The following is a 26,220-nucleotide window of genomic DNA, read 5'->3' on the forward strand; positions in this document are numbered from 1 at the left end:
TGGCGAGCAGGGGCCCACTCTGTCCATGCTGCTGGTGGGAGACGCGTCTCCCTTACCTGAGCTGCATGCCTGTGCTCCAAGAGCAGACATCCTTCCGCAGAAGTAGGTTGTTCAGAGTCACCGCGTTGATCATGTAGAAAAGCTGTTTGAACACCTGCATGATGATCTCAGGGTCCAGGCCCTGGTCACACAGGACTGTGTGAAAGGAATTCATCTGGCGGATGATGGCTTCCAGGCAGTACGAGTTATCCCCATCCGCCATGCTGGAGGAGCGCTTCCGGTAGCCCGTCGGCTTCACTCCAGAGAGACCCTGAATGCTCTCATTTTCCAACATGGCAGAAACTGGAAGAAAAGCATGATTAGAGAAGCTTGTGTGTTCCCCAACAAGGTCTGTTTTTGGACCACTCAGATCATTTAGTACTCAGGGCTTTAGCAATGATACCAACCAGAAGTGTACAATACTTGGGAACTTAAAACGCTTGGGAAAGAATTTCTAAGGTGTTGGTCTCTGTCTGGAATAAAACAGCCATACTCCAAAATTTTACTTAAATTTATTGGTGATGAGACAAAGATAATGGGCATGTACCAGTTTGACTCCGTATTGCCTGTGCTGAGAGTCCAAAGTTTGGAATTGAGCAACTGGGGTATGGTTCTGGCCCAGCCAGTGACTATGTAAATATCAGGTTCAAGTAAATACTGGCAGCACTGAACTGTGTGCCAGGTGTTCAGTATCTTTTAATCTTCTGACAACACTGAGGGATGACCCATCTTACTGGTAAGGAATGGAGGCAACCAGAGGTTAAATAATTTGCCTAGCTTCAATACTGCTAGGGAAGAGGCAGGGTTAGGATCTGAACCTGGGTTTGTCTAACTCCAGAACGGGTGCTATTAACTGTCACATTATTCTGAGTTATGAAGTATCTCCAGCTTGGTAAGTCAGTTCTCTCCCCAGGCTGGTGCCTTGTAAGATGGGCAGGCAGGATGAAGGATTTGGAACAAACCTGTCCCCACAGTATTTCCACAGTATTTCCTTCTAGATTGGTCATGCTTGCAATTCACCCATAACCTCCCTGGGTAGTAAGAACCTGGGGAAAGCACTACACACAGGTCCAAGTACAATTTCCTCCCCGGCCTTTGTGGAGCACAGTGAGGAAGGTACATACACATTGTTTGTCTAACTTAAAACATAGCTGTTCGTATTTCTCAATGCTGACTTTCATGTTCAGTGCCCAAGTACACTTTGTACAAAGTGAGTGTTCAATAAGTATTTATCATCATAGTGCTCACTGCTATGTTCTTTCACACAAACACGATGTTTTTCATGAATAAAGTACATAAGGTGTTTGCATGTATACCTTTTGAATTAATATTACTATTAAAATTTGGGAAAAATAATACAATGTAATACAGAAAGAAATAAAGGGAAAGTCGTCTACACTCTCCCTACCCTTGTTTCATGTATTTTTATGGGATGATGTTGAAAATTCCCCAGCTCTTCTTAAGCACGAAGTGCACACCTTCTCAGGTGCCTTCGTTGGGAAGATCCTGGCTTTCTGGAGGCCATGGCTAATATATTTGGTTCCCTACAGCCAGGGGGTGCTTATCACATCTTCTCGTTTCAGAGCCCATGATGAATAATGGGGGTCGCCCATTGCCAGCTTACCTATCATAGGCTGCAACACACCCTCCGCAATTTTAATGAGCTGCTGGTAGATCTGAATGGAGAGGTCACTCAGCACCTGGCGGTATTCAGTGAGGTCAAAGTTCTTCAGACAGTGTTCATTCTGCTTCGCAGTATTCTGAGTCATGAAGCCCTGCAGGGGGAGAGGGGTGCATCACTGAGGTTCCGTGGTCCACTGGGCTCAGCACAGCTTCGGGGGCTCTGGCGACTTTAGCAATCTCCTATTTGGGGGGACCTACCCAGGCCTTCTCTGGATGATGTTTATAAAACCCTGACAGTTCTTTGAGGCCTCACTTGATGACCCTTGAACTCGAAAGTAATACAAAAACTCAGCATGATAGAGAAATCAGAACTGTGTAAGTAAAAAGGCCTAAATAATTTAGTCCAAATCCCTGAGGTAAAGTGATTTCCCTAAGGTAGCAAAACTCAGATTGGTACCAGGTCCAGAGAAAAAGGGTCCATGCTTTCTGACTCCTTATCCAGTGCTCTCTGCAATATACCAGGTCACTCTAAGATATTATACGTGGTCTCTAAAGGAGTATGGCCATGGACCAGATTGTACGTTTGCATAAAAAATTTTATACAGATCCTACCCCTGGGCATCAGAACTAACAAGTGAGCTGAAATGATTCCATAGCTACAGCACTGTGTCCTCTTAACTTCCTGTATAAACAAGATAAAACAACATGTAAATTAAAAGAACTGCTGTGCTCACTCCAGCAGCACATATGCCAACATTGGCATGACAGAAGATTAGCATGGGCCGGGCACAGTGGCTCGCGCCTGTAACCTTAGCACTCTGGGAGGCTGAGGTGGGCGGATCGCTCGAGGTCAGGAGTTCAAGACCAGCCTTAGCAAGAGTGAGACCTCGTCTCTACTAAAAAAAAAAAAAAAAAAAATAGAAATGATTTGGACAGCTAAAAACTACATATATATATAAAAATTAGCTGGGCATGGTGGTGCATGCCTGTAGTCCCACCTACTCGGGAGGCTGAGGCAGGAGGAATGCTCGAGCCCAGGAGTTTGAGGTTGCTGTGAGCTAGGCTGACGCCACGGCACTCTAGCCCGGGCAACAGAGTGAGACTCTTGTCTCAAAAAAAAAAAAAAAAAAGGTTAGCATGGCCCCTGTGCGGGGTAACACAAAAACTTGTGAACTGCTCCATATTTTGCCCGAGTCCTGGGGAGGTCATCTCGCTCTTTGCCGACTAGTGCTCATGAAACAATGTCAGAGAACAGCAAAACAGGTGGCATCTAATATTGAAAGTATGATTTTCACTCAAAAAATATTAAAAATTACTATCAAAAGGATTCATGTGTCCAATGCCCTTTTTTATTCAGGCCAAGGAAAACCAACAGCAGCTAAAAATATTAGTGCTCTTGAAAGGGTGATGAACCCCAGCACAGCCTCTTGTACTGTGTCAAATAACAAAGCCATCTTCAATAAAAACAGAAGCAGGCAGAAGAGGGAGTTATCGTAATCCCCGAGATGAATTCATTCATTCGTTCTTCACAGACTACACAGATCTGATGATGCTGTGGTTCGAGTCTTGTCACTGAGAATACGAGCACGTGTAACGACAGCCTGACACAATGGAGTCCTTGGTCCTGCCCTAGCCTTACCTGACATTCCACTTAGAATATACATAACCTTGGGTACAGTGATGAACCTCAGTAAAACATTAAATGTAGTTCTAAGTAAATGCTTGTATATGACACTGTGGTTATGGAACAGAAGGCATCTGAAGGTCTGAAATGAATGCCACTTCTTCAACCTTTAACCCATCCCTTTCATAATAAAAAAGCAGGAAATCAAATAAAGTTCTTGTTCTTATGAGAGATGGAGCCAAGGCACATTCCAAAGAAGGTAAAGGCTGCCTGCCACGGCACATCCTTTGATCATCCCGGAGAGAAGAGCCTCTCAGAATTCACTGTGGCACAAAAGATGGAGTAAGGCTTTAAAACGCGTCATACCATTGTGGTGTACGGTACATCCCGACCTTGGGAAGGGTGGGTAGTGAGATGCGTGGGAGGAAGGGGGAGCGGGGACAGTCAGGGAGGCCTGCGGGGATCTGGGAGCGGGCAGGTCTGGAGCAACCGGGGTGAAAGCATGCCACATGTTACTAGGTCACAGGGCAGATTGCAGAGCATGCGAGTTCTATCAGGGACCAAAGTCTGGGACTGTGAGTTCTAGATATCTAGCTGGGTCCAGAGTGTACCCTGAAATGATGGGGGCACTTGAAAAGAATCCAGTTTGGATAGAAGCTGGGCTCAAGGTCAGTTTGCACAGATGTAGCTGAGTACTTTGTCTACGTTGATGTGGACAAACTAATCAGTTGGGCTTAGGAGATAGTTGGACGTGCCAGGCAACCGAGCTTTTTTCCAGCCCTCACTGCAATGGGGCTCTTCTAGGGCTGCTTCAGAAATCTAAGGCCACGAGGGTTTCCCTGGAGAATCCCAGAGGCCCTCCAACAATGGATGCGTTAGGCAGACTCTACTTATGTTAACTGAGGCGTGCTTGCTGGGGGCCCTTGGGCTCACCAAGGCCACCTGGAGGCAGGTCTCCTGGGGCCTGCCTCATTCCTGCTTCCAGCCACCAGGTATGATAAGGCAGGCCCACGGTCTGAGGTCCCCAAGGGTTCCCCAAAGACCTTACAGCCCTCTCTCTAGGGGATACAAAGCACCTCCAACTGCATTTGTGCAAAGTAGGGACACCTCCCGGGCGCTTATCTCAGCACTGACCTCATCCCCACTGTACTGCTTCAAACAATGAAGAAGGCGGCAGGTGTTGGATAACCAGAACGACGTCATCTCAAAGTCATCGTTGTGCTTCTGGGAAAAGAAAAGTGCATCCCCAGCTGTGAGTGAGCGGTTTCCCGCGCTCACCCAGCGTCCCTGTGCAGCCCTGGTGCTGGGCGGGGAGTCACAGAGACGACACCCACTGCGGAGAGGCTGCATGACTGTTGCTCTGCTACCAGGGCTGGCACAGAACCCCTTTCCTGGTCCCCGATCAGTGGTGCACAGACAGGAACACACAGAGAGGACAGGCTGCCCTCCGTGGCCAAAGAGTGCAAAGCCAAGTGACACGGATGAGGCTCGCCCCCAGCAGCCCCAGGCTCTAGTCTCACCACCCGGGCGAGCTGGCCCTGCTTCTGAACTGCCAGGTAGCCAACGTAAGGGACCGCTAAGGGGTGTGGGTTTCCTATTTATCTAGAGGTCAGATGTCCCATGGCTTCAACTCTCTAGAAAATGGATACAAACCCTAAGCGGAAAAGGCTGCCCACCAACCCCAATAGCTATGATACAGTCTCTGCACCAAAACCAATGACTTCGCGGGGCACCTGTCAGGTGAGCACTATCCCTACTGAAATGTCAGAGAGGGGCGCGAGCTACGATAATAAAACAAGGAGGTCAGATAGGAAGTGACTGGTGGGGCTGGGGCACGCCGCTCTAGCTTAGACCAGGGAATGCTTTCCTGCAGAGGGGACATTTGCAGTCAGTCCTAGACTGGCCCAAGCCTCCAGCTGGAGCTCATAAAGGTCACGGCTAGAGAGTCACCAGCATGTAGATGACACGTTTCGAGCCGGGAATGGATACAATTGCCTGTGGAGCCCACGGCAGGGAAAGCGATACAGCTACGGCTATGAAACTAGAGGTTAAAGGCTGGCGCCGGCACTCTCAGAGCAGGGGCCAGCAGCTCAGTGGACCCCAGAACTGGTTTGCGGTCACTGTTTTTGGGTACCGCCTGCGTCCTGGAAGCGGCAGTGGGTGTGGGAACTGAACACGGTCTTTAAAGAGCAGTAACGTTTGGGGCTCGGACCTGCTAGCAGCGAGGAATCCCTCTCACTGGGGGCTCGTCTCCCTCAAAAATCTCCCCTCCCACCACCTGGCCCTGGCCCTGTGTGGACAGGCCTCCCCTTCCTGCAGCCCAGCCTGTCACCGCGGCAGCTGCCACTGCATTCGTGAGGAGTCTCCCGCCTTCAGGAGGCTTTCCTGAGCCACTTCAACACCCCGTGGGCAGCCCGGCCCTGGCTGCCTCACCTTGGAAGCTGAGGACTGTCAGCAGCCCTCCCTGTGCCACCGCCCTGCACAGCAAGCAACTGGCTCCTTGGGAAGCTGAGAGGGGGACTGTGTTCCAGGTGTGTCCCTGAACTTGCACTACGGCAAGGCCCGCCCGCCCTTGGCTGCGTGTTTCCCCGGCATCTCTGGCAGTCTGCAGGCCGTGGCTTCCCTGAGCACCAGACACCCCTGAGGCCCAGCAGGGACGCGGCTGGAGGGCTACACTGGAGTTCTGGGCTTCCTGCCACTTCTGAGCCTGGAATTCTTCTCCCGGAACGGCCGGGCACCCCAATTGCACAGAGGCTTCCGTGCCTCATTTACCCTCAGAGTGGGGGCTTGGGAGAACTCGCTACTGCAAAACCCAGACACAGAGAGGCAACGGGGAGGTGTCGGCTTCACTCGGCACACCGTGAACCCCACTCTGCGCGGGCCGCTTACCTTCAGGACTTTCTTAATGCCGTTGATGGTGGAGGTCAGCAAGGAGTGCACCTTGACGTCGTCATTCGTGTAGTCTGCGTGCCTGATGCACATGTAGAGGATGTAGGCGGGGAGACAGGGCACCGTGCCCGACAGCATCTGGGGCTTCAGCTCTGACGGCAGCAAACGGCAAGAGTCACTCTACGGGGCTCACCTGAGGCTGTCAGAATCCTCATCTGAGATAACTCTTCAGTACTCCCCTGTAGCTCATCTAGAGCAGACCTGGGGCGGGGGTGGCTGGGAGAGAAGCCAGGGACAGGCTCCTTGGTTACACAAACTCCTTCCGACCCTGACTACTAGCAGTTTCACTGCTACACTGTAGTTAAAAACCAAAACCAAACCATGTTCCTGTCTGCGCCGCCCCACTGAAACAGGCTCCTGATGGCTCACGCTTGACAACATGGGGGAAAAGAGCCCCTCGATGTCACAGTCCTCAGCCAGGAGGCAGCCTGTGGCCACAGGAAGGCTGAAGACAGGGCCTGGCTCCCTCACTGGGGCGAGAAAACCTGATTCCTTGGCACCACCACTTCCAGAATTTGACGAACTTTTTCTGTTCCCAAAGAGCCAGTCTGCTGAGTCAGAAAAGGCTGGAGCAACCTCTGGCCCACCAGCTCGGGAATAAATCACCTGGCAGCGCCTGCCCAGATGCCTCACAGCCAGAGAGATCAAGCAGGCCCAGCCCCCACACTGCCCTGCTCCCCTCCACCCCCCCACCATGCATCTCACCAGCACCCCCTCCGTATCCCACACTCCCGCCCCCTGCCCAGGCAAGGCTTGTCTGGCAGGACTGGAAGGGACTTGTGACTTTCCCCATGAACTGCAGACTCATACTCAGCCTCTTGGGCCTTTCCCTGCCAAAGCCCCTGGATGGCCAGCCACCAGATGGTTTTCCACTCTGGGACTGCCCCAGGGGAGCAAACAAACTGGGCCTAAAGCACTGAGTGCTGGCAAGAGCCAGAGAAGTGGGAGGAAAGGCCCACTGCAAAGGCAAGATGCCAGGTGAGAACAGGGTGCAGCAGGCACAAGGCCCCAGCCCTGTATCCCTGGCCCTTGACTTTGGCTCTCATCACCCCCACTCAAGCCAAGCCTCATTAGCCACCTCTAGGCTTGGAATGGCAATGAGGGGAGGCCGCCTCCCCCATCTGCAGGTGGGCAACACCCTCAAATCATCCGCCAGGACCGTCCTGGGTTGGACTGGGGCTGTGCTTCCAGCAGCTCGTCAGTACTTGGGTTACACTGTCCCCTCACATGCACCCTTCCAGTTAAAGGCTAACTACAGGCCATAATACTCTGGGTACATGGGTAAGATCTGGGCACGTTGTAGGTCCAACACATGGCTGTGGGTTGGCCATTGGCTCTCAACAGAATGCCAGTAACACTTATCCAGAAAAACGTATTTTGTAGGCCCAGACTTCTAGCCCATGACTTCTTGCTTCAAGCCTGACCTATGTGCAGATTACACACAGCTTAGCCTGCCTTGGCAAGTTCTGCTGTGATCGAACAAGGCTTGCCTGGGCTCCCAGCTGAATGTTCGCATCTATAACACTTGTCTCTCTCCTCCACAGCAACTGGCTAGTGCCAAGTTCCCAAGAGGTGGTCGATCAAGTCTTGGCATTTGTTTGGATGGGGTCTTTTGGAGGGAAGATGACTGGGTGGCTTTTCCTAGGCAGCTCAGCAGGAGATGACATTCCCTGGGACCGCATGAGCAAAGATAGGAGCTCAGGTGACAGGAAGGAGCCACATGTCTGGGACAAGCAGCATTAATTACTATTTAACTCTGATGCTGTGAAGTTTGAGTTTCATTCGCCAGAGATTAAAGATTCATTCCCAACTGCATTTGAATGAGATGCCAACTGTTTGAGGAAGTTTAAGATGAAGTCAAATCACATTTAATTTTTGGACAACTGTAGAGGAAATTAACCTTTACAAAAGAGCAGAGTACTCAAATAATAAGACGCTACTAAAAACGCCCAAACTGGGTCAGGCACAGTGGTTCACGCCTTTAATCCCAACACTTTCGGAGGCTGAGGAGGAAGGATTGCTTGAGCCCAGAGGTTTGAGACAAGCCTGGGCAACATAGCAAGACCTCATCTCCACACAAAAAAATATCAGCCAGGCATGGTGTTGTGCACCTATGGTCCCAGCTACTCAGGAGGCTGAGGTGGGAGGATCATTCTACTGCAGGAGCTGGAGGCTACAGGGAGCTATAATTGGGCCACTGCACTCCAGCCTGGGCAACAGAGCGAGACCCCATCTCAAAAAATAAAAATAAAAAACCCCACCCAAATGGAATAGCTGATGCAAAATCTGTCCAAGGCAAAAGTCACACTCCATTCTCCATTGTTCCTGTGTCCCTCAGCCCTAGGCACAATGTGTAGAGTGGAACCCCCAATCCCCTTAAATAAATTTCTTTACAGAAATGTTTGCACTTCAAATACCCGTGCAAAAGCTACCACTTCTTTGAACTGCTCACATTTGAGAAGGGTTCTGCAGTTTTACCACAGCACTTTTATCTTTGTTATACTCCACGTGATGGGGTGAGCAGGGTCAGCATCGTTATCCCCATTTTACAGATGGCAACACTAAGGTACCACAGAGAGGGAGCTAGTGACTCAGGGTCCAGAGGATCAGACCAAAGACTCCTCCTTTTTCATGAAGGACTCTCTCCCCTAAAGACCCTTTTTCCAGCTCTGCAGGGGACTGGCACAGAGCAGGAAGGAGGCTTAGGTGAAGCCAGCTGGGGCATGAGACCAGAGGGAGGAAGCTGGTACAACTGGCAGAGTAGTGCCGAGGGCGCAGAACTGAGCAGTGTGGAAATGTCACAGGGACCCCCAGGCCCTGGCTGAGCAGCCCAGGGAGGGCCAGGAGGCTCCCATCTAACAGGGAAAACTCCTCCTTAAGTTCCGAGTAACAAGGTAGGGAGGGGGATTCTGCAAAGTGGCTCTCACAGCTACCTAGCAGCCCTGGGGGGAACATCCAAATGGGGTGGCAGGGAGGCCAGCCCCGACCCAGCCACACGCCTGGATGAGAAGCTGCAGGTGAAACAGGGACAGTAGAGACCAACCCTGACGAACTTCCACAGTGGGACCAGTGTGATCCCAGGCACCCTGCGCGAGCTCAGAGCTCCTCGGACTGTAATGAGCACGTGAGGATGCCTGGGAACCCTGCTGTCACCCTTCCCATTCGGGAGGTCTGGAGTGCAGCCTGAGACTGCGCATTTCCAACTCCCAGGTGACACTGAGGCACTGGTCCAGGGACTGTGCTGTGTGCAACAAAACGTTAACTTTAACTCTCCTGACTCCCTGCTACTGGTACGATCCCCTTCCCATGCTACGGAGAACACTGGGACCAGCACAGCCACGCAGCTGGGAAGGAACTAAGGCCACCCGATTCCAGACACCACGCTCGCCCGTGCCGTATCACAGGCACTCACAAACTGTAAAGTTCTACACAAACAGAGGGAATCTGGATCTTTGATCCACTGCTCCCCAGCTGTGTGACCCGGGTGAGGTCCTGGGACGGGTGTCCGTTTTGTCCAGTGCGACACGAGGAGAGAAGTCATAAGGATTAAATGAGGGACGGGTGATGTGCTTGGCAGAGCACCGGACAGTAGGACGTGGTCCAGAAGCTCCGTCACCCACATGGAGCTTCACCAGGGAAACCAGGGAACGCGAGGGCGGCAGGAGCCAGGTGGCTCCCCTCCCATCTCCGTGCACCCTTCTCCAGAGTTGGTGTTAATCTGCCATTGATTGGGGTGCAATTCCTATTTGGAAAAGCCGTGGGTTGCTATGAGCAGCAGCAGCTGGGGACGGGGGGCGTGCGTGGAGGTGTGGGCAGTGTGTGGGTGTCACAGCAGGCACCGACCTGTCACCAGGTTCCGAATGAGGAGGGCCTCGTCCTCCTTGTGGTACTCCAGCATGCCCTGGAAGTCCTTCTCCTTCCGCTGCACCGTGACCTGCCTGGTGAGCTCATGGCGCCTCCTGTCACTCTGAGCCAACGCCTGGGCAGCTGAGCAGGAAACAAGGGACAGTAAGCACGCATGAGACCTCCAGCTGAAGGCCTGTGGGGAGGGGACGTCTCTGGTGGGTGGAGGACTGGACCTGGGTCTAGGGACCAGGTGTGTTCTGGGTTCTCTGCTATCCCACACTCTCCACCCGGTCTGTTCCCGCAGCCTGAGCCGCGGAACTCGGCACCCGGCAGGGGGTCCGCTCCAGAAAAGGAAAACACCGGAAAAGGCAGCAGGGAGGTTTCAGCCCAGAGAAAACTTGTGGAAGACGGGAGACCGTGCCCCCCTGCAGGGCAGCTGTTTCTTTTTCCCTCCAGGTTGTAAGAAAAGGGGGTACCATTTTTCTGGGCGGATGTTGTTGGCCCTGGCCAGGCCTGCTCTACTCGGTACCCTGTGTGTGGCCAGAGTGGCCATCATGACAGAGCCACAGCACAAGCCCAGGCGTGGGCAGCCCCGAGGCTGGATGGGACAGATGTCCTTGCCCTCTGAGAGCTCCTGTCTAGAGCAGCAGGCGATTCAACAAGTGAAACGACACCTGTGATCAGGGCTGCGCCTGGCAGACGTGGGGTCGGGGCAGTACAGGACAAGAGGGGAACCGTGGGCACCCGGCTCCTGCGCTGAAGCTGGGAAGATGAGGAGGGGCATCCAGGTGATGAGGGGCTGAGGCAGGGTGACACGTGCAAGAGTGACACAATTCGATTTGCAGCAGGGAGTCAGAGGGAAAGAACATTCTGGGTGTTTTGGAAGAGTGATTTAAATCTCTGCCTGACCTCTCTGCCAGATTCCAGATTGGAAGTTTAATCCTGACACCCCCGCAGCTTAGAGGGAGGTCCCTGGGGTTTGGGCCTTCGTGTAGATCAGAATCCTCTCACGACAGAAAGTCTTGCTGCCCAAAGTTACGTCCTCTAAAGGCAGAGGGACCCTGGGGGCACGTTCCTGGCTCCCTGCTCCCTCCAGTCCTGCAGAGCCTGGCTCAGAGCAAGCACCAAACACCTGCCAAATTCAAGCGCCTTTCGTCCAGATTCTGACCCACTGCAACTGGGTGAGCTCGTGGGGTCCCACAGAATTCTCCTACCATGTGGCCGACTGGGCGCAGCACCCGGAAACTGGAGAAGGGGGAGGAGAACGCAGAGGGCAGGCAGCTCGTGCCTGCAGGTGTGGCCGCGTGCGCCTCTGCTCACAAAACACACTCGCTCACACCCACTCTACCTTCTAGGTCCTGGACTTTCTTCATGTAAATCTTCAGTTGCTTCTTGAGCTTTCTCTCATTCTTTTCCAGCTTTTCTACCAGTTCCTTAAGGTCCTGGAAGCAGAGGAAGCAGCCTGAGAACGGGCCTGAGTCCCACCCTGCCCGGCTGGAGCAGAAGCCTCCCTTGGAGCAGAAGGGGCCCACCAGGGCCCGCAGGCAGCTGCTGGAGGAATGTCAGCTCAGGGACCCGCCTGGGGAGCTGCCCCATGCAGGCTGCTGCTCCCTGTTCTAGAACCCAGGAAGCAGGGGATGAGTCAGAGTCCATTCTCTCACTAACAACAGGGCAAACCACTCCTCCCAGTTCAGGCTCTCTGGCGCCTTGCCGAATTCCCCAGGCCCCCTAGGTTGCCATGCCAACCCCCCCCAGGGGACACGGTCCGCTTGGGAGTCCTGGGGTGGGCAGTGCCCTGGGAAGGAATGGCAGGTGGAGGTGTGAGAATGCAGGGCGTGGGGGCACGTGGCCAAAAGGGCCAGCAGGCCTGCAAAATCACCCTGGGCCCAGAAGCAAAACAGGACAGTGGCAGTGGCCCTAACCCCTAGCAGCTGTGGCCACTGGAAGCAAACAAGCCCACTGGGACCCTGCAAGCTGCCAGGGAAAGAATTTTCTGTCACTAATGTCACCCCTGTCCCAGCTGGGCAGTGGCCCTCTGTGGCCAGAGAGGCAGGGAGTAGAGAAACCCCTGCTTCGTCACCATCAGAGCCCAGCCTTGGCGACCAGACAGTGACAGGGAAGACAGAAGCAACGTTCCCGTCGCAGCCTCTGAAAACACCTTGGGTAACAGCTTTTGAAGACCGGCCTCTGGACAAGGGCCGGCCAGAAGCTCCACCCCAGTGCCGTGGCCATCCCAAACGACAGACCTGGTTGGAGACGTTGTTGGGGACGTCACTTATTTGTCTTGACAAAAAAGTAAAATTTTGAAAAAGTTCTCAAAGTGAGAGGTATCTAAGAACTCAGCACAAATGATGGGAGAGGCAGCACAGGGTACAACCTCAGTCAGGGGCCTCTGAGTGACAGGTCAGTCTGTAGAAAGGGCCCACGCATCTGGGGACACGTTAGCCAGGATTCTCTGGGGCCTCGTGAGGACTCCTGTGCACCCTGACGTCTGCTCAGACCCTGTCTCACCCCCAGGTGTTTCCCCAAGTCGTGTCAGTGGCTCGGTTGCATGGCCACCCCCAGCCCTGCCTCACACCCCTCTGACTCCTGCAGAGGAGGAACCGATGCTTGGAGGTGAATGACCCGGCGCACGAGGGACCCAGGCAGTCAGTGCCATCACCATGTGGTCCCCAAGCTCCCATATGTGACACCACCAAACTCACAAGACAAAAATGTGCTTCTTGTGCCTTTCCCACCATTGTTTTGAAAGCTTTCACTACACCCTGGGAGGAAAGACGTTAAATCTTCCAATTTGCTATTTGTAGCTACTTAACCACCAGATCCTTCAACAAGAAAAGAATAAACCAGTGGCTGGGCTTCGACTCCTATTCTGCCTTCAAGAACTCTGACATCTCAGCCAGCTTCTGGGGGGAAGAGCCCGGGAAATCCAATACTCTACCCCAAACCACCCAAGCAGAGCAGATGATTTTTTGCGGTCTCAGTGTTGCGAATGACGAAGCTTCTCCTGAGCAGTTGGTTTGTTCTTACCCTGTTGACACTGGGAGCTTGGATCTTGTTATATTTTCCTGTCCTTGTTGGCTGCTCGGACTTTGGATCCACGTCACCAATGACGGCTTTGTGCTTCTGAATTCCTGAGCCTTGTTTTCCAGCTCTTTAGGCAGACACCTGCCCCCAATCCAAAAGGGCTGTATTCCTTAACGTGCTAAGGCATCAAGGCAACCTTTTTGGCACCAGGGACCAGTTTCACAGAAGACAATTTTTCCACGGACTGGCGGGGCAGGGCTGGTGGGCAGCGGAGCTCAGGCAGTGATTCACAGCCCGGTTCCTCACAGGCCACGGACTGGCGCTGGCCTGGAGCCCGCAGTGCTAAGCAGAACTACACCAAGCTGTGCTTCCCAAACATTGAGGCGTATTGGAATCACTCGGGAATCTTTAAAGCTTGAAATCAGTAAATTTAGGACAAATGACATGGAACACAGCACTGGTCACGGTGGCTGTGAACTTGTGGAGCTACGAAGGCCCCACGTCCTAGAGGCTACAATTACAAATCGCTGACGGAATGATGAGTTCGATCCAGAAGGAATCTTGGAAACTGAAAGGTGAGCGCACCTGAAGACGTCTCTAAACCTTTCAAGTCGCAGGCAGGGAGGACGATCCCATCCTCCCCTCCACACGGCCCTGTGAGAGCATCGAGGCCCCCCAAACACTCCAGCCTCTGAGGCCCCCAGCACGCTGCGTCATTATGGTTACTTGTGTACACGTGGCAGGCAGGAATACTCGCCGAGCAGGGTAACACAAGTCACCAGCAGCCCCTGGGAGCTGCCGTGGCTGCCTCTGCAGAGGTCCCGGCCTCTGCCTGGGCAGACAAGGTGGAACATGCTCTAGGAGTCTCCCAGCAGGCTGCAAGCCAGAGCCCTCCCCTTCTTCCACCCAACACGCAGGCTCCCACACGTGCCTCAGGGCTCACTGCTCCAGCACAGGGGCCCACCGCACTACCTTCTTTTGCCCCAGTGGTCTCTCAGGGTGGGACTACCCACCTCTGTCCATTCACTGACCCCCCTAAGCTTTGCCTTAGAAACCCTGTCCTGTGAGCTAGTGCAGCCCCTCACAGTACACAGCCCTCCACACCGTGGCACCCACTACGCTACTTGGCCGATGGCCCTCCAGGAACACAGGCTGGCAAATGCATTTCCTGGGCTGCCTCCTCTACCTGGCAGAAGCTGGCCCAATAATATGGACCTTTCTTTCCACAAAGCCACCAGTTCAAACATGCAGTGACTTTCAGACAAGTCCTATTCAGAGAGCTGGTGGTCCAGGGCCCCAGCTCTGCTCTTGGGATCAAGTGAACTGGCCACCCCACCACAGGCCACCTGGTTATAAAGGAAATGGCAGCCACAGCTGGGCTCCTGGACTGGACGCACTGCTGGTATGTGATCCGGCCACTCCCCTGCAGGCACACTCAACTCCAGAAGGCAACTGACCCTCCTGTGCCCCACCCCCGCCCATTCCTGCTCAGGCACCTTTGACCACGCTTTTCTGCTCCTGCCGGTCTCTGTGGTTTAATTCCCCGTCACGCCCGCTGCAGCCCAAGCCTGCCCTGTAACACTCATTGTTAATCCCGTGCAGAGTCACATTTCTAACAACGCTATATTCTCCCTCTTTTTTACGTGCCTTACTTCCTCTACCGACCACGCTGCAAGCTCTCGAGGGCAGAGACTCTCTTCTCTGCCATCTGCCGGGGGCTCCTTTGGTGCCTGTCTGCAAAGACGGCCCCCAACACAATTCCTCCCATTACTCCTCCTACCGAGGGGTGGCCCCGCCCCCCCACTGTGTCTGGCCTAGCCCTGGGGTTTGCTTTGATCGACAGCATGTGGTGGAGGGCCCCTGTGCTGGTACTGGGACTAGGTCTTAAGGGGCCTCGCAGCTCCTGCTGTCACTGTCACCCTGTTGGAAGCCAGCTGCCACGCCAAACAGCTCAGGGTAGACCAATGAATGATGAAAGGGCATGAGGACAAGGACAGACCACTGGAGGGGAGCCAAGGCCCCGAACGTGGGGGTGAGGCTGTCTGGAATCCGCCAGCCCCAGCCAAGGGGCCCCAGCCAGCATCACGTGGAATAGAGACAAGCTGTCCCCACTGAGCCCGGCCACAATTCCTCATCCACACATTAGCGGTTGCTATTTTAAGCCACTAAGTTTTAAGCCACTTAGCTCTACAAAGAAAGATACTTCAGTTATCTATCATCAGCAGACAGGGGATTTCAAGAATCTCTGTCCCTGCCACAGGGCTAAGGATGTCAACCTTGTGGGTAACGGCCACCCCCATTTTCTTCTAGAACAGGACTTTCCCAGAGCTGGCATCCATGAGGCGTGGCTACTCACCAGATTCTCATTGGTCAGCCGGGATATCTCCTGCTGGACGCCAAACTCCACCTGGGCCTCCGGGGAGAGCAGCAGCGTCTGGCAGAAGGTCTGCTGCTGCTTGTCCATCTCCTCCTTGAGGGCCTCCAGCTGGCCCTTCAGAGTCTCCACCTCCTCCTCGTGCTCCCGGCTCTGGGCCTGCAGCTGGGCCTCCAGCAACCTGCGCCAGGGGAAGAGGACAGGTGACCACGCGGCCAGGTCGGTGCCCCCACGTGAGGGCCCACAGACAGGCACACGACAGGGGAATGGCCAAGCACACAGCAGCAGCAACTGCGCATCCCCACCAGGGGATGAGCGCAGCGGGGAACAGATGCCGTGGGGACCACCAGGCAAGCAGGCCCACCTGTCCTCCTCTCAGACGATGGGAAACCAAGGCCAAGCACCTCTGGTCTCAGCCCTTTTTCTCAGCCTTTGTTCCTCATTCATGAACATAGTGCATTGGTTTGAGACTGAGAGACCATCTCCATGTCAAAAAAATTTCTGAAAGTATCTTTTAAATAAAAGCATCCACACATCTGCCCCCAAATCCACAAGAATCTCCTTAAGACAAAACTCTGGTAAACTGAGCTAATTATATTATTTGCATATTATTTGCGTATTCTCCCTACAGTGGATTCTCCATGAGTTTCAGAAAGGCAAAATATTAGCTCCTTTCCTATGTATTTGTCACCATTACTACCCCCACTTTATCTCACACACACAACTTTATATACAATTTCCTCCCAGCCCAAAACAGAAACTGAGTCTATGTGCAAATGATTTAGGGAGTGGTCTAAGATCAACTGGTGTCACGACAAGGACAGAGAGACCTAGAGAAGATCTGGAAAAGATGGGGGAGAAGTTTCATACGTCTCTGAGTCCGAAAGGCACAGACCAGGGGGTGCCAGTCATCTGGGCAATTCTTCCATCAGAATGGAAGGCAAGAAATTAACGAGGGCTCACAAGTAGACTCATCTCCAGGAAGTGAAATAGCTGGTACGACTGTCATGCTGTCTTCTTGGACTGAATTACTTGAACCAGCTTTCCGATCCAGTGCAGCAGGCTCGCAGGAAAGAAAGTAGGGTGCTGGGTGAAAGGTACCATAATAAGCTTCCTCACCTGGTCTACACAGGGAAAAATCACCCCAGTATCTTCTAGGGATACAAAGGTTTACAAGCAGAGCTTGGTGCAGAGTTAGGAATGGGGAGTGCCCAGCAGCAGGGAGGGGACAGGCTCCACGTTTTGGCTGTTCTGCTGGCTGGAAGCGATACCTGCCAGAAGAGAGGCAGGAGCCAGAGAGGGCAAAGTTCACGCTGCTGATGGAGGCAGCCACCCCTTACAAAGCCAGCTCAGCTCCAGGGCTGCACTGGGGGGAACACCTGGCTCCCAGCGGCTTCTCCACAAGTTACACAAAAGAATGAAGAAATGATGGAGGAATTCACCCATTCACCACGGGCAGTATTACCAAAGGAAAACAGTAACACCGTGAGGACCGTGGAGCATAACTGGGTAATTAAATCAGCATTTCAGATGACGTACGATGTTTAGGTAACATCCAATATTGGCTGAAATATACTAAAAGTGATCACCAATAAGTTATAAATTTAACAAGAGAGAACAGAGACTCGGGTTCTAGGCAAGCGTCCCCAAACATGCATCTCCTGACCTGTGCTGTGTGTTGGCTGCTTGTGTCTTTCTTATTCTCCGAACGGAGAATGTGCGACTCAGCCTGGGTTCTGCGCACGACTCCCGCCTAACCATCGGGCCAGTCACTGTGCTGTGCAGGGCTGATTCCAGAAGCCAGGTCTGATGCACAGGCCTGTGCTTTACTTTGTTAATGCATTCACTTGCTTGTTCATTAAGCCACATCCAATCTGCTGACAGGCATGAGGAATCACCTGGTTTCATGCATAGGTTCCTCCTCCAATAAAACAAACTTCTGTATGCGACAGGAATCTGATCTTATTGAATAACCACTACAGTAATCGAAGTATCAGTAACAGCTAATATTTATTCCATGCTAGGCATGTGCAAAGTGCTTTACCTGCACTAACCTTATTCCACATGACAACCCTGGGAGGAAGGTCCTATTCTGATCAGTCTGTCATTGAGGAAACTGAACCCAGCACATAACCTTTCTCATGGCTGCTTTGTGAATCAGCCAACCATGTTGCTGCAACGGGACCTCTGTTAGCAGGGACCATCGTCAGCACGGAGGACAAGCAAGAGGGCGTCAGGCTCTTGCTCCTGCTTTGCCACCGCCAGGTAGAAGGAGCTGAGCTGGGCGTGGCATTCATGCCACCTCTCTGAGCCTGTTTCCTCTTCTGGAAAACAAGCTTGATAACTACCTGTCCCCCAATCTCTTGTTGGGAGGCTCAAATGGACAAAGCCATGCCACAGCCCCTAAAAGCCACATGCTGAAAACAAGCATATGACACGACCATATCGTGTTCTTTCTCTCTATGCCTAACCACTCCGAGTAAACTGCTCAGCCACTACTGAAGGCTGGTGGGTTTCAGGTTTGGACTTTGGTACCCAACAGAACCAGGTAATTCTGAATCTTCTGCTGTATCAGCCAGTTTCTTAAACCCTGTAAGCATCAGCACCCTCACCCCTATGAGGGTGCCATGAGCCAGACACCACGGCGCACGCACCACACTTCCTCGGTAGCAGCTCCAGGGAGTCCCTGACACGGGGCCCAGCAGTGGGGTAGCATTTGGAGCACAACCTGTGGCACAAATCAGGCCGATGTTCGCGGCTGATCCTGTGCAGTCAGGACGGTCGATACGTAGTGTGGAAGCAGCACAGGCTCCAGCGTCCCCAGCTAAACTTCCTTCTCAGCCTTGTTCTAAACAGCCATGTCCCTGCCGCTATGTCAGCAACCCCCATCTGTTTCTTCACCTCTCGGACGAGTGTGTTGGGCCATGTGGTTTCCAAGGTTCAACTAGGCCACCACGCGCTATCACCTGACCCAAACCAGCATCTGCATAGGCTGCGCACAGTGACAGACGGGGCAGCTCCGGGGGGCTGCCAGTGACTCGTGCCCCGTGCCTTCGCACCCACCCGAGTGAAAAACGATCAAGCGTGGACAGGAGCAGGCACGACGGACAAAGCAGGCACAGGCAGGAAGGGATGTTTGACCTGGCAACTTGCTTTAGGCCTTGGTAGGCCAAGCCGAGTTCTCCATCTTCATTCAAATATCCCCAGTCCTCAGTCTTGCTAGAAACAAAGGACAGAAAAACAGGGTGTCCAGCGTAGAGGGAAGACAGGCAAGGCAGAAAGCCCAGGGAAGTGAGGCGATTCTAGCCAAGGTTTGGAGATGAAAAAAAGGCAAGGCTTGAGAACTCTCATTTTCCCCTTCTTCCTCTCTTGTCACCGGCATTTTGGGCACAAAAACTCTGTTTGGCTGGATCCCAGCTTTCCTAGCAGGAACTGCATGCAAACCACCAGGAAAAGCAATCCCTCCTTCCTAACTCCCAGGTGGCCACCCATCTGCCTCCCCAAGAGTGCTTTGTGCCCTGGCCAGTGCAGTACTGCCCCGACAGGCACCGTGTGAGGTCAGGGGAGTGTCCTGCCCACCCACCCCATCCCCCCACCGCAGCCTCACGGGGGAGGTCCACAGCCCCTGCCGTGCTCACACAGCTGCTGCTCGGGCACAGCAGTCACATCAACACCAGGCCCTTCCCTGCGAGTCTGCAGGAGAGGAGAGGAGGTGGGGAGAGCGGCAAGCACACCTCTGGTGGCTACGCTGCGCCTTCTGTTTCCTGGGCCTACCCCGCGCGGCCGTAGCTTCTCCCCGGGCAGTGAGGGGGACCACTGCAAACACACCCACCCCAGGGACCCCAGCCCTCAAATGCCCAGAACCCTTGCCAGGCCGGGCCTCCCCAGACACTGCCTTCGGTAGTAGATTTTTTGTCATCCCCTCCCATGGTTAGCATGTAGCTGCCCTGTGTGTCCATTTGTCCCAGCAAATGTGTGGGGTGTGTTAAGGGGGGCTGACAGGTTAGCACCTTCTCTTCTTGGGTGTCAGTGCTAGCACTTTCTTAGGGCCCTTTAGTGGCTAGTATTTAACCCAAAGCCGTGGTTGCACTGGACGACTGCAGGCACCGGGGACCGTGCCAGGAATTCTTGGGGAGAGCTGAGAGGCAGAAAGCATCAGAGCTGAAAGGGAACAAATGTTGGGATCCTGTACTCCAACCACCCCTCTTTCCAAACCTGGAGAGACACTGACGCCTCAGCTGGGACCCAGGGTCCCCTGACCTTGCTCTAAAAAGCTCCTTCCCAGCCTCACGCTGGCTGGCCCTCCAGACCCCAGGAGGGGCTGCTGGGCTCCGAGGGTCACCCTCACTCCCATGGTTCCCACAGAGCCACAGCCTGCAGACGCCCTCTGTGTGTTGCTGAGATAAACAACGAGGAAGGGAGCATCAATCCCAGTGTCGGCAGCCTCAGAGAGCAACACAGACTTCTCAGTTCCACAACACGCCAGGCGTCACGGACAAAGATGAAAACAGAAACCACGCAGCCCTCGCACCCCACCGTGCTCAGGAAATCAGGCACACGAGTTAATTAAAAACCAGTCAACCAACTCGGTTCACCCTTTGTTCCCAGATGAAAGAACAGACTCCCCAGAGGAGATTCTCCCTCTCCCCCAGCACTGATACCGTCACGGGCAAAGGCCAGGCAGGGCACGTCTCCTGCTAGCAGGAAAAGAAAAAGCCCAGATGACTCAGATCACAGGAATTTTTCTCAAAAATATAAGTGCTTGATGTCAATTGATTCATCTTATTAATACTTGATAACATTTAATATTTATTAATGAATCAAACGTTCACAAAGAATATCTGTGCACGGAGCCCTGTTCTCAAAGAGGCCACACACGCAAGCAAGCAGCAGGCCGTCTCCAGCTGCAGGAGGCAGCCGGGTACAGCACTGGGGCAACTGCGAGAACCAGGCTGCCCAGGGCAACGCCCAGCTCTGCCTCTAACAAGCCGCGGCCTGGGCTGATCACCTCCCTCTGGGGCTCTCTTTTTTTACAGGAAAAGTGAAAGTAGTCAACTATATGACTGCAAAGGTTGCTTCCATATCTTTAATTACTAACTGTAAAGGTCATGCACCAAGAAAAGCCTAAGGTAACATTGACATTCCCTTTGTGAAGATCTTGAAACATATGACCCCCAAACCATCACTCTGGCACGGAGATATCCTGGCCGACCAATGTCAATCTGTGAGTAGCCATGCCTAGAGGATCCCAGCTCTGGGCAGTCATGTTCTAGAAGAACGTGGGATCAGGGGCCGGGCGCGGTGGCTCACGCCTATAATCCTAGCACTCTGGGAGGCCGAGGTGGGAGGATCGCTCGAGGTCAGGAGTTCGAGACCAGCATGAGCAAGAGTGAGACCCCATCTCTACTAACAATAGAAAGAAATTATATGGACAGCTAAAAATATACATAGAAAAATTAGGCGGGAATGGTGGCACATGCCTGTAGTCCCAGCTACTTGCTGAGGCAGGAGGATTGCTTGAGCCCAGGAGTTTGAGGTTGCTGTGAGCTAGGCTGATGCCATGGCACTCTAGCCTGGCCAACAGAGTGAGACTCTGTCTCAAAAAAAAAAAAAACAACAACAAAATTTCCCCCTATATAAATGGTACCGTATGATTCTTGACAGTGGATTAAAGAAAATGGTAATAATGATGTTGGTTTCTCTTAGTTCCCAGAGATAAAAAAGAGGTTTGTGGCAGCAGAAATGTTATCCATATTCCTATAGCTACATATACCCAGAAAAGGCTCTCAATACTGGCTTCTCTCCCCAAATTTCAAAACAAGGGAAAAGATACACTTGTGAGGACCAAAACAGAACTCTATAAACTATGAAAGTTAGTATGTAATAAAGTTTCTGAGCTTGGGGAGCAGACACATTTAGCAGGGCTGTGACTGAGTATGTGATAGAATCCCCCCCAGAAATCTAAGCAAAACCCAGTGTATGAACGTAGGTTGTTCTAGGGAGAGGGTAGATTTCATCAAAATTCTAAAAGGTCCCCACCTCCCCCTAACAAATCACATACGCACAGATACAATTTAAACTATAAAACTCTCCATTACAGGAAAATTATAGGAAAGGCAGAGCACCTTTCATCTTCAAAGCACCCTGGGTGCCAGGGTGGCCCTTGTCACAAGAGGATGGCCTGCCGCGTGGAGCCGCAGTCAGAGCTCCTTCCCGGCCAGATCCCCTCTGCTGCCCTCCTCACGCCTTGCTGGGGTTTGCTGCAGTCATTACATTGTCTCACAGCTAAGGCTGAAGCCAGACTGGAAGAGAGACAAACCCACCAGCGTCGCTGCCACGGCACCTACATAGGGGCACTGGGACCCTGGTTCTTCAGGCGTCCCCTCCCCAGGCAGCGGCTCCTTTCTGTACCTCACTCCATTGCATGAGCTATTAATTCCTTATTGTACGCTGGGCTCGCTGGGGATGGAATTATTTTCAGACACAATAAAAGCTATTTTTATTTTATCACCATCATTATCATTGCTATAGAGAAAGACAAATCCAGGGTATTACGCAGCGGCCCCTGGGAAAACCTAGCCTGGGGCCTGGATCCCTGACAATCTCTGGATGAACAAGCAAGGAGCTGATAAGAGCGTTGGGCTGACGATCCAGGCAGACGGCAGCTGCGCTTACTTCAGTATCACCTGTGCTCTTTTCTCCTATTCACCTCATTTCTAAATCTTCCACCCAAGATAATCTGAAATGACTAAATCTTCAATCCAGTTTTAGAACTGAGAGAGTCACCTTCATGCCTTCTCTTCCTCCTTCAAGGAAAAGAATTACATCCCTCCCAAAATAAGTTTAATTTCCTCCTGGGGGCCTGCGACGCGCCTTGGCCTTCTGACCACCTAGGCAGCCAGCCAGAGGCAGCCCCGGCCCCAGAGTCAGGCTCCCCGATTCCACCTTGACTCAGTGCAGGCCCCCGCGTGCCTGAGCCCCTCTGGGCCTCGGTCTCCTCCCCCGCAGAAAGGGGGACAGGATTAAAAGATCTGGAGATCAAAGCACTAGGAAGCCTTCAGTGATTCTGTGACATTCTTGCAAAAAACTTCAAGTTGTGCTCACAGTGCCACCTAATGACGTTTTCTGGAAATGTTTGCTGTTTTCAGCAATTTTGACCAAATGCTTAAGGGTGGATAGTTCAACATTCAACATTCAATGTTCTCTTAGTTGAGGTGAGAAGGCAGCCAGAACAAAGGCCAGCTCTGTTTTGACAGGTGTCCACAGGGGCACGAGACGGCAGGGACAGTAACAACAGTGGTAACAGTGCCGACATCAGGTACGCACCACATGCAGGCCTGTTCTATGACCTTTACCTGGACTCGCCCACCTAGTCTCTTCAATAACCGCAGGCCGTACGCGGCCACAGCTGTCCCCACTTCACAGATGAAGCGACTGAGGCACGAGCTGTTTTGTGATCAGTAGTTACTACGAAGTACATGTGGGCTCCAGGGTCCACCTTCTCAAGCAACTCTGGCACGCTGCCTTGGGGGTCTTTGTTCTGTCTGATAACCCTGGGCCCTGACACCTCCCTGAAACCATCACTCTCTTCCATCCCAACCCCCAGTCAGCTCATCCTCACGAGAGACCAGAGGTGGTCAGCCCAGGGAAATCTCACTGTGGCCAATATGGTAGAGGGAAACACTCCCGTTCCCCCTCCGAGTGTCTAGCTTGGGTTCTGTCTCTTCTGAATGACAGGGAATGGGCCCCCTACGTGTGATGCCCGCCACTGCGTGTGTGAGACGGGCAGACAGCTGGAGCAGCCCCCGCTGTTAGCGGCCCCCTCCAGGCCACGCTTGCCAGTCCTTCCCATCGTCTGCCTCCTGCCTTCCTCCCAGGGAGGCTCCCTTTGCCCAATACTATTCAGGGGATCCAGGTTCTAGGTGTTCCCGGTGTGGCACCCCAGCCTTGTGAAGGTAACAGCGGGCTTCCCAGGGGCAGGGGACCGAGTCAGCTCCTCCTCTTCTATGTCCTCTAATAAGTAACTCCCCGATGCTGAGCGCACGGTCAGGGCCCTCCCTCCTGTCGCTGCCTCTGGTGTTTCCTGGAGAGGCAGCCTTACCTGTTCGTCTGGCAGACCCCGTGGTAGGCCTCGATGGCGTCCTCCTGGTCTACGTGCTTTTCACTGTTGGGCCAGCTCGTCCTGGCATTGATGTTTGGCTCCTAGAAGGCCCCAAATTAAAAAAATAAGTAAAGCTGGTTATATAAATACTTGTCCCAAAGTGGCCTTATATTCAAACAGAGGCATAAAAGCATGTTTTGGGGGAAAGACAGGGCTGGGAAGAACTCAGATAACTGCAGTCAAACCCAGGCAGGAATGTGACTTCTAAAGGTCACCTTGGGAGACAGAAGACAAGGCCTGGCTGTGAGCAACCCAAGTGTGCAGCAGTTGGGGGAAGATGCCAAGGACAGCGACCCTGGGCAGAGAAAGCACCCAAGTCAGAGGACCCCCAGCTACCGCCTGGCTCCATCTGGAACCCCCACCCTCACTGCTGCCCACTCACCCCCTGCCAGCCCCGGCCCATGCCTGGAAGGGCCCAGGCAGCCTCGAACCCCCTTCCCTGCTCTCCCCTCTATCCAGGAAGGTGAGAACGTCAGGTACAACAAACACTGAGTGGGACGTGCTGCCCTGGAAGGACAGAGAGGAACGGCTCTCTCCACTTCAGAAACACAGCAAACAGCAAGGGGCACGGGGTGAAACACAACAAGGCTGTCCTCGGTTTAGCTACTGAATATCTTCATACTAACTTCAGAAGATTCTAGAAACTTCTAAGCTCAATCTCTCAGGAAAGGTCATGCTGAAAGGGCAGTAAGTCCCTTGCCCTGCCATACCAGGCGATCCCAGAGTGAAAGACTCTGCTCTTTCAGGTTTAAGACCCTCATGGGTGAAGACGCATCAGAAAACCACAAGTCTTTTATACCTAGTGTCATCCCCCCAACAGGCCCAACCGCCGGCCTCCAGCTCGTTTGTTACCATGCTCCGGCCGCGGCGCTGGTCAGCGCTCACGATCTGGGTCCTGAGGATGAGCACCTCCTCCTTGCGCACCTCCAGCTCCTCGTTGGCCAGCTTGAGCTGGTCCAGCAGGAGGCTGTAGCTGTCCGGGGAGCCGTGGCTCGAGTTGTTCTGCATGGCTTGGTCGGCCATGGCTTTCCTCAGCTCATTCAGGTCATTCTTCAGCTTCTTGTTCTCTGACTCCAGCTCTTGCCTCTGGAAGACAGCCAAGTGGCACCCTCTGTTACTCCCCGCGCCCAGGGCTGCTCCCCACTTCCTTAGCCTGCCCTGTCCACTGGGGAAGCCAAGAGCGATCTCCCCATTTTAACGATGAAACACATAGAGCAAGAGTTCTGACACGCATTAGAACAGCCAGCAGTCAAAGCTAATGGCTGGATTTGAACTCAGGACTCCACGTTGCAGGTGTAAAGCGTCTGACACAGATGCCTCTGGAGCAGCGTTCCCCGCAGTGGTACAATAATGTGCTTCCGAGCACAGGTGGCCGTGCCACCCTTCCTTGTGGCAATGCCAGGCTAACAATTTGAAATAACATGCTGTGAACATAGGACTTCCTAGGGCCTAGACATGCTCATGACTTTCCAAGGGGAGGACGTGGACTGTAGGATTTCCTAAACTTACCTATCCAGGGAGCTCCCCTGGTATTTGGGGGAACATCCTTTTTGTCTGGGATTAATGTTGGGGAGAACACACCAGGAACATGGCTTTAGTCATACAGACAGCCGCTAACTGTCAATGCCAGTGGAGTTTGAGAAACTACCTACATACAAGCTCTACAGGACCCTCGGACCTGGGGCCTTCCACTGTCCCCCCCTTATCCATTTCCTGCCGGACCAGAGTCAAATGCGCAGCAAGATCCTTTGTCCATGTGAGTCTTGATTTTTTCCAAAGTGATTTTATTCTGCAGTGGTTGCATTTTGACTGAAACCGTATCAGGTGGGGAAGGCATTTATTACCTCTGTAATAAATAACATATTTTCCTTCATTTCAAAGATGAAGACACTACAGCATGGGAAGGGCAAGTTATCTGCTTGCGGGTCCACAGCAGGCTGGGGCTCAGGTTCAGATTTCCTGCTGCCCAGCTTTGCCGTCTGCCCTCCACTGGGTTAGAGTTCAAGGAAGCCTGTCCCCCGCCCCCTAGGGGTCTTACCTTCAGACTATTGTAGGCCAGATCTGCATCTGGGTCCAAATCTACATCATTCTGTGGTTGTTCCACCTGCACGGACAAAGAAACAAGGGTCAGCATGAACTTCAAGGAAGAGACTCCACAGAAGCATCTCCGACCACAGTCAAACTTGCCCGTCCTGCCTGTGCGTGACCCAACACCTCCAGCCTCCACAAGTCCAGTTCCTTCCTGCCTCCAAAGTACAGCCCAATCCTGTAGGCTACCGTGAAGTGCTCTACAGACAACTCCCTCCTGTCCCCACCCCTGCAACTTTACCCACAGGGTCCCCACCAGCTCTTACAGCTTGAACATACGCAACATTGTTACGAATTAAACTGCGTCCTCCAAAAGATACACCGAAGTCTTAAGCCCCAGTACCTGCGAGTGTGACCTTATTTGGAAATAGGGTCTTTGCAGATGTAATCAAGATGAGGCCATTAAAGGTGAGCCCTAGTCTAATAGGACTGATGCCCTTCTAGGGAGAGAAGACGGACACACAGGGCAGATGGACATGGAAGACGGAG

The 26,220-nt window shown here is 53.0% G+C and overlaps 1 protein-coding gene across 2 annotated transcripts in view; it reads right to left on the bottom strand.

The window, feature by feature from the left end:
* Positions 1-26,220, bottom strand: part of MYO5B (myosin VB) — a 264,377-nt gene that overhangs the window by 4,206 nt on the left and 233,951 nt on the right. Inside the window, exons 27-37 of one of the 2 annotated variants that reach the window (XM_045528029.1) lie at positions 25,682-25,747; positions 24,496-24,729; positions 23,584-23,684; positions 18,624-18,701; positions 15,465-15,663; positions 11,430-11,523; positions 10,079-10,222; positions 6,176-6,327; positions 4,421-4,510; positions 1,664-1,814; positions 57-342 (exon numbers count right to left, since the gene is read on the bottom strand). In XM_045528029.1, coding sequence (XP_045383985.1) covers positions 57-342; positions 1,664-1,814; positions 4,421-4,510; positions 6,176-6,327; positions 10,079-10,222; positions 11,430-11,523; positions 15,465-15,663; positions 18,624-18,701; positions 23,584-23,684; positions 24,496-24,729; positions 25,682-25,747 — 1,595 coding nt within the window. The remainder of the gene's footprint in view (positions 1-56; positions 343-1,663; positions 1,815-4,420; positions 4,511-6,175; positions 6,328-10,078; positions 10,223-11,429; positions 11,524-15,464; positions 15,664-18,623; positions 18,702-23,583; positions 23,685-24,495; positions 24,730-25,681; positions 25,748-26,220) is intronic. The other variant, XM_045528028.1, reaches the window with a different exon arrangement.

This window comes from Lemur catta, chromosome 16 (genome assembly GCF_020740605.2).
Source record: "Lemur catta isolate mLemCat1 chromosome 16, mLemCat1.pri, whole genome shotgun sequence".
Classification (NCBI taxonomy): Eukaryota; Metazoa; Chordata; class Mammalia; order Primates; family Lemuridae; genus Lemur; species Lemur catta.